Genomic DNA, 18,705 nt, shown 5'->3' with positions numbered 1-18,705 from the left:
TATTTTATAGAGACAATTAACCAATTTTACAATATGTATATCTTTACAATCAAATAACCCGATCAAAATTCACGTTATTATCGATATATTTTCCCTACATTGTTCCTACATTTTCGATTGGAGAAAATTTTGCGAACAATGCTGAGTTTAAACGAGTAGTATAACGATGCCGGAAGGAAAGGAAAAACGAACGAAAGAAAGAAAGAAAAAACAACAACAAAAAGTGCAGTAGAGAGAGAGAGAGAGAGAGAGAGAGAGAGAGAGAGAAAGTGTAAAATTCGTAACCAGAAAGTGTCGAGCGAGAAACGTGTTGCGTTAAAGGCATAGGCTGCGATAAAAAAAAAAAAGGTTAAAAGGGTGTGATACTAGGCACAGTTAAAGAACGAGAGAGAGAGAGAGAGAGAGATACACACATACGTAGAAAACAGAAGATCGTGAAAGAAAAAGTAGAAACGTCCTTTGAATCAGAGACGTAAGCGAAGGTTCGTAGGAAAACGCCAGTGGAGTGTACACGCGAATAGTGGTAGGATGTCGAGGAGGAGATGTTGGAAGGGGCAAAGAGAGAGTGGGTGGGAGAGGGCGAAGAGGGAAAGGTGGGTAAATGGATGGGAAGGGAAGGGAAGGGTGCAGGAGGAGGGAGGTATACTCCTACCTAGCAAACAGGCAAAAGAAAACGAGCGTGCGGAGGGCGCGACATCGGCCGCTGCAAATTGCAATTTTGTTGTGAGATCATTATAAAATACATAATGCCGAGTCGCCTACTACCCCTCACCCCCTTCCGCTCGTCCTCCCTTCTTCTTCTTCTTCTTCTTCTTCTTCTGCTTCTACTCCTTCTGCTTCTTCTTCTTCTTCTTCTTCACCCATCGTTTCTCATCCTCCTGGCATTGCCACACCAGCCGCAGAATCCTCCCTCTACCACCTCTTCCCTTCTACTTTTCCCCTCTCTCTCTTTCTCTCTTACTCTCTCTCTTTCCAGCACCTTCAACCGGCAGGCATCCTCCTGCTGCTGCACGACGACGGAGTTTGCACGAGAAGAGAGGAGGAGGAGGCAGCGTCTCGTTAAAAGTTTCTAGCGACGCGTATTCTTAATAGTCTGCGCGCGGACACGCCGTCATTAAAATTATAACCAACCTCCTATGCCACCTACTACCACCTCTCTCTCTCTCTCTCTCTCTCTTTCTCTCTTTTTCTCTCTCTCTTTTCAACCCCCACCCCATCAGCTCTACCCCATCTCATTCTCCTTTTCCTTCTCTAACCATCACACTCCTTTCCAACCGGCCACCCAACCATCCTGTTTCGCAGCTTCCGCGTTTTCGTATTTTCCATCCCCTTTCACTCGCTTGCAACGACAACCCGGGCAACCCGTTCCTTCCTCCTTTCCCCTATTTCTCTTCCTATTCCTACTACTCCCTTAACGCACACTCGCTGAATGTGTCCGTTTAATCGAGCTCTGATGAAATCAGGAAAATCCACGTTCAGAGACACCCTGCTGTCGGATTCATCAATTCTTACTGTAATTTTGATCGTTAGTCGTGATGATTCGGCAAATGAGATCGTTCTTTATTAATCGTATCGCGTATATTTGTGTAATATTTTTATCGTAGAAATAATTATTCGATAGGTGAAGTTTTATTAAACGTAGTTTATTAGAATTTCCTTTTATTTCTGTGCGCCGTTAACTACACTCCACGTACTTTTCAACATTCTTCCTTGTATTGGATTAATTAATATTATCCAATCGCTGTGGGGGGAAGAACAACGTCTTGAAAAAAAAATCTAGAGATGGCTTATGTTAGTTCGAGAGAAAGAGAGTGAGGAACGAAGTAAAACTACGAGGAAAACGGAGAAATACTTTCGATCCGTGGTCATAATGTAGGTTTAAACTTATGAAAACTCGTAGTCTCGGTATACGCAGGGCTACTGGATAATATTATATATGCATATTATATATATATATATATATATATATAATCTATACACAGGTGTATACTCGTATATATGTATTCTCGTGAATAAAGTAGCGGTAGAACCAGGTTGAAGAAGAAAGAGGAGAGAAAAAGAGAGAGGGAGAGAGAGAAAACCCATGTCGGATATAATCGTCCGGTATTTAAGTAGTGAGTTTAGATACACCGGGTATATTTAAACGCGCTTATTATCATATAAATACAAGTTGGACGTTCAATTTACGCGGCCGAGTTCTCTCGCTCTTCCGAAGCCCAGGGTCTCCCTCAACCTCCTTCTCCTTGCCGTATCCTACCTCGACCCTTACCCGTAGGAAAACCCACGTTAGCTCTAGCTAACCTGGCTCACGCTCGTGCGTAAGCGTCTCTACGTGTCGGTGGAGTTACAAAAGTTATTATTGTTATTACCGTACCGTTTCGAAACTTTTGTTGCTCACGTTCTACCTACCCACCCACTTACACCCACCTTACAACCCACTTTTCCTACCTACCTTCCTACCTTCCTTCCTTCTCTTCTTCATTTACTTTGTTTCCTTTCTGTTTCCTTATCTTCAACTTTATTTTCTTTTTCTTTCTTTCTTTTTTTTTTTTTAAGATCTAATCACAGCATTCTCATTAGCGTTAAATTTAATTAACTAAATTAAATTAACTCCGATACGATAAAGTATATTGAACACTTTATTGAATTCATTCTGATATTTACTTTGAAGTTCTTCTTTCATTTCGCAACAAATAAATTTTTCCTCGTAATTTTGACCAAAATATTAGCGAGTAATATCAATATCATATATATATATATAAGGTAAAACAAACGCATTTATTATTACGTATTGGTGCTCTGGTAAAGAGAAATACTTTATTGTACTATTCTTCTGATAGAATGGAGGGAGAGTCAATAAGATTACTAAACAAGTAACTTTTAATCTTCTCTCGTATGAAGTGGATTATGTCTCGGCTGACTTATCGACGCTTTGTTCTTGTCTCATACTGTGTCCACCCTTTTAGTCACTCTTCTAATTTCTCGATATGTACTATGGTTTCAATTACCACGGATAAGGATAAACTTGAAATAGTAAAATTGTTTACATCGTTTTATATAAATGTAATATAATCTTATTAAAATATATTTATTTATTGATTTTCATTAATATTCACACTTTGTAGTATAATCTTGATTAAGATCAAGTTTTTAATCGATCTATTGGTTTTCGTTTATTTTTTTATTTTTTTTTTTATTATATTTAAAAAATAATTCTAATATAGAGTAGTATTTTAAATCATATCAAGATAAAAAGTATATAGTATTCGTGTCTCCGTTTAGAGAAGAGTCTAACGCTCAATAGTATTTCGGACATTAACCAACCGGGCTTAATCTTGCTGTACAAAATATCTTGTGAAATAAAAGCGCATAAAACGAAACGTATCAAATTGAAAATTCTCGAATAATTTAATATATTAATGGAGGGGCTTTGAATACGAGATGCCACGGAAATTTATCGTAAAACCGAACTCTCGCGCGTGTTCGTTCGTTCGTTCGTTCGCTCGTTCGCTCGTTCGCTCGTTCGCTCGTTTGATTTTGCGCTAGCGGATTTTTATGCGTGGCAACCTGAAACATCCAATTTCAAATTTCGCGAGTAATTTAATTCAACAATTTTCGCCCTGGGTTCAAGCTGACTGGGACGCGTGCGCTTGGGCAAGATAGTAGTGTAAGCAAAAACCGTTGGAAAATTTATCAAGAATGATCGGATTGAAATGCCGAATGACAGATCGAGAAAATTGTATTTTTTTTTTTTTTTGTTAGTTAATCACACTCGAATGAAGTTAAGGAAATTAACTCGAAGCAAATCGTGTAATTATGATTACGTAGGTACGTACGATGATTGTTATCGTCCGAATAGAAAATATTCAAATTCAAGATTGTTCATCACGATTTCAATCATTTTTTCTTACTTCATTTCGTTCTTCCTCTATTTCCAATAGTTTCCTAACTAAAAACTTGATTCTTTTCTTTACCCTCCTCCCCCCTTCTCCCCCACCCGTATAATAATACACGTCGTGCTCGTAGTTGATTATCATTTCATAGCGAGTTAAAATAAATAAGTAAGGAAAAAAAAAACAACAACAAAAGAGAAGACAAAAAGAGAGATAGAGAGAGAGAGAGAAAAGGAAGAGAAAAAAAAAGTCTTTTCTAATTTACGTAGAAACGAGGGACGAAACGAAAACGCGAGAATGTCGAAATGGCTGACGGCCGGTCGATATCTCGAATTATACATTCTCTTGTAGGAGGAGAAACGGCCAGCTACCGTGTGGGTACTTCGTATACCCAACGTTCACGCGCGCGAGAACGTGCCTTATAGGATAGATATATATATATATATATATATATATATATACACATAGATATTATATCAATGTATCAGGGTAATAACCCCCGCGCGATTATAAAGGCACCATTTGGTTTAATATTTAAACATCTTATTAATAACTCAGGGAATACAGAAAGAACCACCGTGCACGAGTGTCTCGTTTACGAATCGATTATCTTTACGGACTTTCCTCCTCCACATGCCATACCCCTCCCCCCTCCCTATCCATCTATCTATTTCGTGACTTTCGGTATTATCGACAATTTTTCTAACGAATTGTATAATAGAAAAAAAAAAAAGAAAAAACAAAAGAAGTTGCTACCCTTTTTTTCTTTTTCAAATAAAAAGCACCGATCGTACATTTTATTGAGAATAAAATGATGATATATATATATATATATATATATATATATATACATGTAAAAGTTATTATTTATAGAAATTTGTTTAGAATATTTTTCAAGAGAGAGAGAGAGAAAGAGAGAATCATCTTATTATTATCATAGATAATGATCTTGATTTTTTCTTTTTTTTTGTTTTTTGTTTTTTGTTAATCCTATTATACTCGATCAATGTCAAAAATTTGTAGTAAGATACGGGGTTCTGTACGTGTCTGTCAGACTTTTACTACTATACCATAGAGGTACGGTTGAATTAATTAGATACAGGATACAGGTATTTAAGTATTAAATTTGCCTTAGGGATATCAATCATTTCTATAAGAAACGTACATTTAATCGTATAATTATTCCAATAATCGAATATACATAATATAGTTATACAGTTTTCTATCTGTATTCAAGAATTATTTGTAGTATCTTAAAAAAATAAAAAAAAATAAAATTATTATGATAAAACGTTACGACTAGCCTTTATAATATAAACGTTATTACTGGAGGAAAATTCTTAGACCAATTTATGTACTCAAGCTAGTCTGATGGTTGGAGTGATGGTGGTAAGGGGCGGAGAGGGGAGGGGAGGGGGACGGGGGAGGATAAAGGGTTAGAGATTAAGATAGAAAAGAAAAACAAAATAAAAAGAGACTAAACTTTTCGTAAGGTAGGAACATAAAGGGCATCGTTTGATCCGAGCACACATGCTCCTCCTACTCTCTTTCTTTCTGCTCTTACCTTTTTACACACACACACACATACACACAGATATATATACACATGCATACACAGAGAAAAAGAGAAGCTATCGAAGGATCGAAAAGCCGCTGTCGGTCCAGCAGCCACTCTCGTTCGAATTTTTCTTTTTTCTCTTCCCGCGTATAATCGAACCCAGCGAGACCACCGCCTGGCATGGCAGATGTCCCAGACTATACTGACAATAATTGCCTGATTTCGTAAAACCTTTTCTATCTTTCTCTTTCTCTCTCTCTCTCTCTTGCACTCACACTCTTTCTCGTTCATTTGCAGCAGCGAGATAGAAAATCAGAGAAAGAAGGAAAGAAAGAAAGCGAGAGGGAGAGAACCTGAATTCGACTATCGATATATCGATCTATCGATCTATCGAACTATCGATCTATCAAACTTCGATATATCGATCTATCGAATTATCGATCTGTCGAAATTCGATATATCGATTATCGAACTATCGATATATATCGAACTTCGATATATCGATTATCGAACTATCGATATATATCGAACTTCGATATATCGATTATCGAACTATCGATATATATCGAACTTCGATATATCGATTATCGAACTATCGATATATATCGAATTTCGATATATCGATTATCGAACTATCGATATATATCGAATTTCGATATATCGATTATCGAACTATCGATATATATCGAATTTCGATATATCGATTATCGAACTATCGATATATATCGAACTTCGATATATCGATTATCGTACTATCGATATATATCGAACTTCGATATATCGATTATCGTACTATCGATATATATCGAACTTCGATATATCGATTATCGATCTATCGATATATATCGAACTTCGATATATCGATTATCGATATATATCGATTATCGAACTATCGATATATATCGAACTTCGATATATCGATTATCGAACTATCGATATATATCGAACTTCGATATATCGATTATCGAACTATCGATATATATCGAATTTCGATATATCGATTATCGAACTATCGATATATATCGAATTTCGATATATCGATTATCGAACTATCGATATATATCGAATTTCGATATATCGATTATCGAACTATCGATATATATCGAACTTCGATATATCGATTATCGAACTATCGATATATATCGAACTTCGATATATCGATTATCGAACTATCGATATATATCGAACTTCGATATATCGATTATCGATCTATCGATATATATCGAACTTCGATATATCGATTATCGATATATATCGATTATCGAACTATCGATATATATCGAACTTCGATATATCGATTATTGAACTATCGATATATATCGAACTTCGATATATCGATTATCGAACTATCGATATATATCGATTATCGATATATATCGATTATCGAACTATCGATATATATCGAACTTCGATATATCGATTATCGAACTATCGATATATATCGAACTTCGATATATCGATTATCGAACTATCGATATATATCGAACTTCGATATATATCGATTATCGAACTATCGATATATATCGAATTTCGATATATCGATTATCGAACTATCGATATATATCAAATTACGATATATCGATTATCGAACTATCGATATATATCGAATTTCGATATATCGATTATCGAACTATCGATATATATCGAACTTCGATATATCGATTATCGTACTATCGATATATATCGAACTTCGATATATCGATTATCGATCTATCGATATATATCGAACTTCGATATATCGATTATCGATCTATCGATATATATCGAACTTCGATATATCGATTATCGAACTTTGATATATCGATCTATCGAACAATCGATATATCGAACTATCGATAGATCGATAGATCGATCTATCGAACTATTGATATAGTAAGTAGGTAAAATTAAATTATAAAATTGTAATTAGATTTGTAAAATCAAATAAATAAAAATAACTATACTAAATCTATTTTAAATATGAAATGTAATATTATACACTTAAACTTTATATTACTTAATAACTTAATATTATAAAACTTAATATTATATTATATAATATTATATAATATAATATTGGACATGAAAAATCAAAATTAAAAAATATGGTGATTATTTTTTTTTGATTATTTGATGTATATTCAAAATATATTTGTGATATTTTTATTATATAAATAAAAGAAAATAAATTTAAAAATTATATGAATAAAGAAATAATAAAAATATGGGTTAAGTTAGTGATTCGATTAATTAGTTCATTTAAATTAGCCGTTTCTTTCCTGGTAGAGTGAAGGAGGGGGAAGAGGTGTAGGAGGAGAGGAGAGGAGGGCAAAGAGTGAGAAAGACTGACTCTTTGCCTGGACTATCTACCTCTCTCTTTCTCTCTCTTTTTCTCATACAGAAAACTAGCTGTATAAGCCCCTCACCTACTCGTGCTCGAGTAAACACTACCTTAAGACGGTGGATAAACGTTTCTCGTTAAAGAGAGAGAGAGAGAGAGAAAGAGAGAAAAAGAAAGAGAGAGAGAGAAGCAGAACGTCGAAGAATTTTCGAGTGCAAGGGAGAAGAGAAAGTAGTAGTAGTTCTTATAGTAGTAGTAGTAATAGTATTCGTTTCTAAACTCGTGGTTGTACGTGTGTAGTACGAAGAAGGGACAACGAATGCTTGCTTGCTTGCTCGCGCGCGCGCGCGCGCGCACGTGAACTCGTAGTGGCAGTCGTGACTGATCGATGCTCCTACTGCAGGGTTGCTTCGGTGTTGTAGGTTCAGGGGTGGTGGTGGTAGTGGTGGTGGTGGTGGTGGTGGTGGGCTTGACGTAGAGAAGAGTGAGAGGGATAAGAGGGGGTAAGGTGACGGGCTTGCGGGATGAGGTTAGACGAGGAAACAAAGCATGCAATCAAAACGTTAATTACATTAAAATGAGTTGAAGATTGGGCCAATCGAAGATGCGCCCCAAGCTCTCTCTCTCTCTCTCTGATGGCCTCGAACCGTGTAACGTAACGTAAAACGAAGAGAGAAGCGTAGAAAACTACAATCATTTTATTTCTCTTTTTGTTTTTTTTTTCTGTCTTTTCTTGTTCTTTTTTTTTTCTTCTTCAACGACTCGAATTCGAATTAAGTGGGTCCTCTGAACGAGCGAGTTGTCTCGTGAGAAAGAATCGAAAAAGAGAAAGAGAGAGAGAGAGAGAGAGAGAGAGAGAGAAAGACAGATAGATAGAGAATAGGAAACGATTAAAATCAATTTCTCGGTACGTCCGAGTTTCAAGTCGACTTCGTTTCGAGGTTCGATAATAATTAATCCGATCGACTCGACGATATATATATATATATATATTTGTAGAGAATGTTGTTTGAATTCTCGAATGGTTCGTAGCCATCGCTAGAAAGGGCCCGACCCAATATCTCAGCTGACTTCTAATATGTGCGCGCGTTGTTCGATATATCCGGCCAAATTGCGCTCACGAGTTAATAGGAATTTTGATTGACTGAATTAAATGGATATTGGAAATGCGGCTTTTTATATCGATTAGCTTTATTAGAACCCGTCGCAGCTCGACAACGGGGACGATACGATAGGAGAGGAGACGGAAGAAAAAAGATCGAAGATAAATGGATACGAGGAGGGACGCGCACCTCCTCGCTTGTTCGTTCGCTCGCTCGCATGGGTTGGGTAGGGTTAGAGGGGGAGAGGAGGAGAAGAAGGGGGAGGAGGAGGAGGAGATTGGGGAGGTGGTAGTGAAAAAAGCTCACCGAAGCAATTTGTTGTTAAGTCGGAACTCATTTTCTAGAACGCACACTACCTAAAATACCTTAGCCAGAGCACACTGAGCTGTTCCTGCGGGCCACCTCATTACTGGACCTAGTCAATTTCAATTTAATTTGCCAGTCGACTATTTCGTTTCGTGAAAGAAGGGGGGTGGGAAAGATAGAAAGAGAGAAGAGGGTTGGTGTGTGGGTGGTAGAGAAAGAGAGAGAGAGAGAGAGAACGAAGAAACGTGTCGTCGTCATACGTTACGCCACGACTACGAACGATCGTTGTGTCGCTTTTTAATTAAAACTGGAAGCCTCACCGTACGAATTAATCGTTATTATCCGGAAAATTAAACTCGACTGGCTTAAAGACAATTGCACGATACTACTCCGTGTGTAAATACCATAATATATACGAGTACACCACCACTGCATACCACCCGCCCCGCCCCGCCCCGCCCCTCTTATACAACAAACGAAACTTTTATACGAAATTAAAAATTAATCAAAAAATGCCTTTTCTGTTTCTTTCTTTTTTTTCTTTTTTTTTCTTTTTTTTTTTTCTTTTTCTTTTTTCTTTTTCTTCTTTTTTTCTGCGAAGAAAATGAAACAATAGGGAGGAAAATTATTCTTCCGTCCCTTGAATATTCGCAACAATTTTATTTCGAATTAAAAAACGTTTTATAATACTTGGTTTATTAAACGGAATAGTAAAACGATTTGTACGACAAAATTTACACGAGTTGTCCCGCCGTAGTTACATTGCCTTCAACTGTGTGTTAGAACGGAAAAGAACACACCGATGTGAATCGGGAACTCCACGGAGAAAACAACTTGCGGAAAGATTACAGGAATATTTTTGCATACGATTTCCTCTACCGAGTGTTATTGTCGAAGAAAGTCATTTTTTATGATACGACGTGGCACACAATCTATCCGTAACTATACACACATACACATATATATATATATATATATATATATATTATTATAAATATTAATAGTATTATCTAATTTTACCATCATACTAATTTCACGAATATTAAAATATTCAATGATTCTTATACTATAATTTTAGAAAAGATTGAAAATATAGATGAAGAAGAACAAGTCGAATCTAAAATGAAATCAATAAAGCTACTTTTCTTTTCTTTCTCTCTCTCTCTCTCTCTCTCTCTTTCTCTTAATATCTAAACTGTTGAAAAAGTCTCTTTGACATGAAATAAATCTACAAGTGTTGTTGCTAACTCTCGCCAACACCAATAACTCTAATAATTTTTCTTCATTTATTTTCAATAATTATCGTATTCTTTTGATCCCATCCTCTGTGTCCTCGTTTCGTAATTCTTTAATGCTTTTTAATGTATATCTTCGTTAAACGCCAAGTAAACTGATTATTGACTTAAGTAAGAGACGCCGGAAGGAAAGGCTTTGTACATTATAAAAACAAGAAACGTCGAATCGAGTCCACGCCATTCAATTTTCAGTGGCTCGCATCGTAATACGACTGGCACAAAGTTATAATTTCTCTCTCTTTCTCTCTCTCTCACTCTCTCTCTCTCTCTCACTCTCTCTATCTTTTTCTTCCAGTTTTCAGACGACGGGGGATGATGCTAACAAGAGAGAAAGAGAGTAACAGGAAAAGAGAGAAAGAGAAAAGCATAGGGACGCGCGAACGCGTCGGAATGAACGCATTTACAAATGCATTCTCTGCATGGTGTGTGTGTGCATGTACGAGTAACACACACGCGATAGTTCGCGCGCGTACCTACTAATGAGTTAGACCACCTTACCCTCGCCACTTTAATTGTCTAAAGCGCAAATTGGGCGACTTTAATTAGCGTAATTATTTGGTTCGTTTGTCCGTTTATCCAAGATTCCTGGATCGACCGTGGCTGGTGCTTCCCTGCTTCGTTCGCTAACTCGTCTACCCTTCTACTACTCTACCCTTTCTCTCTCTCTATCTCTCTTCTTTTCTCCTTCCACCCTCCAACCCCCACCGTCACCCTCAACCCCCATTGCTTTCTACAAACCTCTCGCCTTCGATCCGAGCTCTGTCTAAACAGATTCGTTAGTACTTCGTGCGACTACGTGCCCCATTGTTCGAACAGTCTTACTATCCCTTTTTTTTCTTTTTTTTTTTTTAATTAACAAAACGTTAAACTCTCCCCCTTCAAGCTTGTCATTCTTATCATTGTTCCAACGTTCGACCTTGACAATTTCACCCTATCTACTCCCCTAATTTTCCCCTACTTATCTCTTGATTATCAATACTAATATAACTTTTGACTATTTCGGACTATTATAGAAATATTCGTATCAATCGTAATTATCTAATTTAATTTGATTTTAAAATATGATGTTGAACAAACAATTTTCTAAATTTGAACACGTCTCTAAAGTGATCTGTAAGATCAACGAAAGATAATGGTAAAAAAAAAAAACACGTTAATAATGTAACTAATACGTTTGAGAATAGCGGTTCAGTTAGATTATATTCACCCGGTATATATTCACCACGTGGCATAGGTATTGCAGACAGTCAGTTTGAACTAATTGGAATTATGTTCCAACTCTCCCGCATCACGTCCACTTTCCAGTTTAAAACCCCTTTGCAACCCCTCGTAACCGACAGTTACTCCGCTCGTCATTGGACACAAGACTCATTTTCCTATTGTGGAATTTAATAATTCGCCATTCTCGATTTACTCGATCGACATGATTTTATTCGTTCACGTGCAATGTCCGTGCAAGATAAACATTTTCTCTTCAATTATTTGTTATGTAATTAGCGTGACGCGTTAATAATGATTTATACAAACAAAATTAAACTGAAAGATCTGACGAGATAATTAAAACAAAACAAAAAATCATATTTCTTATTTTTCCACTTTACCAAAAGTCACGTCTTTTTTCTTCCTTACTTTTTTTTTTTTTTTTTTACTTTTTACTTTTATCTCGTAAAGTAGAATTTAGTATATTTCAGTTAAGACGACAAGAACTCAGCGTTTCATTTATTGCTATAACTCAAAATGATAGAGTATCCCTTTCCACCGTTCGCTAAATTGAATGAGATAATACTGACCTATATAAAATTTAGGACAAAGGTAATTTACGTGCAAAAGTATTAAAAGAAAATGAGACTAAATGTTATCAGCTACGTAGATTGTAATAGTTTTAATTCAATGACTAATTAAATTTCTAATATCTATGCGAATGAGACACGTTTAACGAGTAACAATGGGTATTCATATAAAAGTTAATCTATAGTCAATTTTAATTGAACTATTGTTATCAAATCGAAGAAGTCCTTGGCCGAGTAGCAGCTATCACCTTATTGATTTCACCTTATGATTATTTAATTAGATGAGTATAAAGAAAAGAAAAGAAAAAAAAGAAAACAAAAGGGGGGAAAAATAGTATAAGAAAGATAAACTGTGAAAAATTGCATGAACCATATTCGCTTGAAAAGGGGGAACGTTAACCTGCCGTAATATTCTCTTTTATCTCCTCCTCCTCCATCTCCTCCTCTCCTTCTTCCATTCGCTTAAAATCCTCTTCTTCACTTTCTCTCTCTCTATCTCTCTCTCTCTCTCTCTCTTTATCTCTCTCTTTCTTTCTCTCTTTTCCTATTTCTCTCTACCTATCCCTTTCTCACCATCATCGTAGCTCGGAAACGAAGCGTATCGTGCTTCGTGAATACACGCTTCTATCGTTTTTACTTGACATTCTACTCCATCTATGGAGTACCAAGAGAGCTTGATAATTAACTGCGAACAAGTCGAATCATTAAAGATACATCGAGCAGCCATAAAAGTAGAGTGAGAGGGGCAGGGGGGGAGAGAGAGAGAGAGGAACTAACTGCTTGACGGCGGTGGTACATCGAAGTATCGTCAAACTACGAAAGATCGATCTCGACCGATTTTAATATTACTCATTTTAACGAAAGCAAAGGATAAGTGTGTGAGAGAGATAGAAATATAGCGATCAACAGATAAGGACAAATAAAATAATAAAAAGAGATAGAGAGAGAGAGAGAGAGAGGAAACGTCGAGGAAGAACATTTAAAAAAAAAAAAAGAAACGAATGAAATAAATAAATAAATAAATAAATAAAACAAAAGAATCGAAGAAAGAATTGAAACGTCATTTTGCGAGCAATCATCGAGCTGCCAGCCAGTGGAGTGAGAGTAAAGAAGAGAAAGAGAGAAAGAGAGAGAGAGAGAGAGAGAGATCCCGCCAGTGCAGATCCCCGACAGATAAATTAGCAATTTAATTATAGAACTGTCAGGCGGTAATTAAATTAATAACGAGAAACCTCGAATCCAATCCGATCCGTCCTGGCAACCTTTCGCGCGCGTTCACTCACTCTCGAGAGGTAGAAAGAGTAGAATAGTGTAGTCCATGTGCGTGGATATGAATGTAGAAACTTTGGAGGGAACAAACTGCTGGGCGTCCAGAGAGCTAGCGAATACGGGTCGTTTCAAAAGTACCTTCATGCCAACCTGTTACACTCGATGATGGCTAAAACCAGGGATTAAAACGACAATGAGATGTTGTTCTGTTTCTTCTGTCCCTTTTCCTTTCCTTAACTTAACTTAACTTAACTCAACTTGACTTGACTTTTTCTTTTTTTTTTTTTTTTTATTATTTGTCTCCTCTTTCTCTTTCTCACTCCTCTTAGGAGTGTTCCTTCCTCTGTGTCGTCCGGCAAAGAGGACGGACGATAATCTCGCGATCGAATATGGCGATAGGAACGTTCGACGAAGTTACGATCGAGTTTGAGGGAGAGAAAAATCATCGAGTGAGCCCCTTGAGTTAACGCTAATTGCGTATTTGAGATTTCAGGCTCGGAGGGATACGAGTTTCGTGCACGTATTCACTTAGGCGATAATAAATTATGGGGTTAATGGATTCGCTTCAGGGTTGGGCTATGGAAGTAGCGCGCGTCGAGATTGTATATATGTGTTGTATGAGTGTGTATGTGTGTGTGTGTGTGTGTGTGTGTGTGTGTGTCTGTGTGTGGGTGTGGGTGATAAAGACTCTCGTTTAAACTTTTTCACCGTAATTTTTGTGGAGTTTTATTGACGGTACTAAAGCTTGTAGTTACGTCGAAGGTGTATGGGGGCCGATTGAAAAAAATTAATAAAAACGAGAAAGAGAGAGAGAGAGAAGAGGAGAGGAGAGGAGAGGAGAGGAAAAAAAAATAATACACAAAGAAATGATACTGCAATTTAATTATCCCCCCGTTGAAAGAAGAACAATTATTATAATCAATTAATTTTATCTGCATTTCTAATCGATATCGCGAGACAAATTATTAATGCATGAAAGACTTCTATTTATAAAACACAAAAAGAATGTATATTATAGTCTACAAACAGATAGTATATAAATTCGACGTACCGTTCTTTTCGAAATTCAAAAGTAAACTGATTCGTTGTCATCTATGAAAGTCGATCAAATTTCTTTTATCGATTGTTATTTATTATATTACTTTCCGAAGTTTATATAATCAACTGAGAGTATACATACCTTTTTAGAAAAAAAAAACAAAATAAAAAAAAAAAAAAAGAAAGATAGTACATTCCAATTAGATATAAATGTCTATATAACCATTGGAATTTCTTGAATAATTATAGCCGCCGTTAATGTAGGAAATGAAAAGGTTTCTTCATCTTAGTTAAATGAAAAGGAAAGAGATGATGCGCTACGGTGGTGGAACGAACACCGTTGTTGGATTCGAAAACGTGTACGTTCCCTTCGAATCTTGATTCGACATATCCGCGTATCGTTACATAGCTAATTGCTGCATAAACATCGGGCTTTACGAGGCCTCGCTATGCGCTCGGCAACCGCACCGCAAACATTGACTGCCATTAACTTGGACGCGAGAGTGTGCGTATTGATGCGTTAGTGTGGAAAGCAAGCTGTGTGTCTCTGTCACCACATTGAAGGAAGGCCAAACTCGCGTTTAAGACTACTGTGCCGTGTAACAGGACCGCCAGGTAATTAGCGAGAATGTTTCGGAAATTGCGCTCAGGTCTGTTTTTTTTTTTTTTCATTTCTTTTATCTTCTTATTTTTGGATTTTTTTCTTCTTTTATTCTTTTTTTTTCTTTTTTTCTTTACTAACCTTCGATTCATCGCGTTTTATCAACGTTTACATGCACCTTTCGATAGACTCTCTCATTTCTGTGAAAAAAAAATAAAAAAAATAAAAAATAAATAATTATTAATAATTGCATCGTTTATTTTAAACGCACTGGCCCGGCCACCGGTAGGTAGTACGTTTATCATTAATTTTAACTCATTTTCAACTGAATTAAATTTAATGAGCGGAATTAACTACCGTCAACCAACATTCATACCGATCATAAAATACATTTTTTTTTCTTTTTTTCTTTTTTTCTTTACAACAACATTTTAACAATACTTTACGATAGGAACTTGTCTGAGAAATATTCCCGTGTCAATTTAATTGGCATTTAATATCTTTCATTTAATAAAAATGTAATTTTAACGATCAACCGTTTGCTTAGAGTCTAACCGAAAAATTATAGTAATCCTTCAGAAATGTGGTCTTAATGTCGTTAAAAAATATTTCAGCCTTTTTTTTTCTTTTTCTTTTTTCTTTTTTCTTTTTTTTTCTTGTCTTCACAATAATAAGCAAATAGTAGACTGATAAGCAGAATTTTCATTTTAATTATGTAGAAATGAATATAGTCTGCATTAACACAAATCTCATTATAAAATGAAATAAAGTATATTCGCAAATAACTTTGTACTTAACCATTATTCTCAAAACTCCCATGAGATCATTCAGTCTGTTCTCTCATTAATTAATTAAAGAGAAACACGCATGCCATATATAATAATATTAATATTAATTAGCTTTATTATTACGATTGAATAATTATTCAGAAAGAGACGCACATCTAAGATATATATATGTATAACATGTATCTAATTGACTTTAATAATATTCACCTAACAATTTACATTAATAAAGAACATCAAGTAAACGCTTTCGTAAGTGTTTTACATACTGAAAACATACGTCACATACATCTTATACTAATTGTACATTCACTTCCTTCCATACACAATGTTAACATATTCATCTCGTAAACTGACAAACATCATAGATCTATGCAAACGTCCAGTACCAATTGACAACCTGTTTCCATTATCTAAATTAAGAATAGCGGTAAATAAAGCGACTGAAACATGAGAGTTATTGATGACACGAGATTAGAATGAAAAATGATTGCTTTCCTAAGATCTATTGTTTATTGTCCCATGTTTCATTAGAACTCAATATTAAAGGAAAAGCGACAGCGTTATCTCTTTCTCTCTCTCTCTCTCTCTCTTTCTCTCTCTCTTTCCAGGTAACATGAAACAAGACGATTCAACGAAAAGGTTTCATCTGCCTCCTTTATCCAGTCTCGCAATTTACGATATAATGACGAACAGACTGGATTAGCAAATACTCGAAAGCGACGAGTATTATCTTTTTTTCCTTAGACACATCGGGGTGTTAGATTTTATTTTAATTAAAAAAAAAAAAAAAAAAAAAATACGTTTATATATAAAAATGATTGAAATCATCTTTCGAACTATCCATTAAAGAAAATCATTGAATATACGTGTATATATGCGTTTATTATCGTAATCTTTAGAAGAAATCTCTACTAGATTGATGTGCAACTTGAAAATTGATTTTCCGTTCTCTGGCCTAACTGTTCTAGCATTAAACGTATAAACGTAGGAAATATATAGAAAGCGAAGATGAAGAGAGAAAAGAGAGAGAGAGAGAGAGAGAGAAAGAAAATGGTTGGGTACTTGTTGGTAGGAGGATAAGAAGAGAACGGAGTCGTTATCTACTCAGGACCGTTACTTCGTACGAGAACCGTGCTGCACGCCGATAGAAACGCGCCGTGCACTCCAGTCCCGGAGTTATCTGGCCAGACTGCCAATTAAAAGGCGCATTTACAACACCTTATTATATCGATGTGCTCGTTTGCCCTGCCGAGAGATAGGACGAGAGGACTGGCGAGGAAACGATAGAAAGAAAGAAAAAAGAAAGAAAGAACGAAAGAGAGAGGAAGATAGAAAGAGAGAGAGAGAGAGAGAAAGAGAAACAGAATGAAAGGGAGAAACGTAGATGGGAGTAAAAAAGAGAGCGATAGAAGAACACTAGAAAGGGACGACCTACGACACGTTTAAGAGCGAGACAGTCAAGAGAATGATGGAAAAAAGAAAGAAAAAGATAAAGAACATGTATATATATATATATAATATATATCCTACTATGTATACGTATACATGTATACCTGCATACAGAGAATTCTGCATGAGGTATACAGCAGCAGCCGTCGCTAGCCTAACCTCATTTAGTTAGAAAGTGTTTGTACGCGGCGAGACTGGCGCAAGATTTAATTGGAAACGCGTCATATTTATCGTCGACTTGCGCTGAGACGGCTCGAAGAACGTCATCCCCGGGGCTCCCTGGTTCGCTCTAATTGGGCGCCCGTTTCCTCGTTCGATTCCTCTACTATCAGGATTTGTCGACGATGCAACCAAGCGTACACTACGATACACACCGATCTTCGGAATCTGTTCTTCTATCTGTGAACATTATCCCGAGAATGTGTTTATCAAGTCAAGTAATTCTTGGAAAACTACGTCTTTAATTATAGCAAATTCAACTTAATTGAAATGATCGAACCAATTAAACATAACTTTCAGCATTACATGAAAATAATAAAACTAATGTTGTCTCTGACATGTTTTATTTTTTTGCAACGACACGACTGAAATTTTTAATACTTGATTAAGAATTAAATGAAAAGAAAAGAACAAAACTTATTGTCGATCATAATGACATTAACAATTTACAATATTATTTTTTCGTTGTTTCAGAATATTTGGCAGTAGTGGTGCCTGTACAGGTTGTGGCAATCCGATACCTGCCAATGAAATGGTCATGAGGGCGGGTGGATCGGTGTTTCATCTAAAGTGCTTCACCTGCAGCAAATGTGGTGGACAGCTTGTTTCGGGCGACAGGTGAGATAGGAAGCCATTGTTGTTGCTTTATTTCAGATAGGAAGGACTACAAATTAGCCTGTCCATTAGGTAGAACAAAAAAAAAGCTAAAAGCGATAGTACATTCCGGTAATCAAACTATTCGGCTATTCGAGCTTGCTGCATAGAACTAATCCTTTGAATATCCGAACAACACCGATACGCTGTAACCATAATCCCGGATTCTAGATCCGTAAAGAGACACGGCCTACACAGAGTATTTCCTCGTACACACTACTCGTGTATCGTAAATTCCATCACCCTTTTTTGTTTTTTACAACATTCAAGGCGATCTTTACCAATTGAAAATGAAAATTATTTTTCTAATATTTTCGATTATCCTGTAATTCAGATTTTGGTCAGATCAATTGTTCTAAGTTATCTCAGACTTTTCAATAAAAATGTTCATTAAGTATTCTAACATAGAAGTAACGTTGATG

At 36.1% G+C, this 18,705-nt stretch overlaps 1 protein-coding gene across 2 annotated transcripts in view; it reads left to right on the top strand.

The window, feature by feature from the left end:
• Positions 1–18,705, top strand: part of LOC107067182 (uncharacterized) — a 108,209-nt gene that overhangs the window by 86,692 nt on the left and 2,812 nt on the right. For both annotated transcript variants that reach the window (XM_015322452.2, XM_015322451.2), the window contains exon 4: positions 18,104–18,247. In XM_015322452.2, coding sequence (XP_015177938.1) covers positions 18,104–18,247 — 144 coding nt within the window. The remainder of the gene's footprint in view (positions 1–18,103; positions 18,248–18,705) is intronic.

Source organism: Polistes dominula, unplaced genomic scaffold (assembly GCF_049000335.1).
Source record: "Polistes dominula isolate Pdom_NZ unplaced genomic scaffold, Pdom_raw_medaka contig_16, whole genome shotgun sequence".
Classification (NCBI taxonomy): Eukaryota; Metazoa; Arthropoda; class Insecta; order Hymenoptera; family Vespidae; genus Polistes; species Polistes dominula.
Note: the sequence above shows the minus strand (reverse complement) of the source record. Positions and strands in the feature narration are given on the sequence as shown.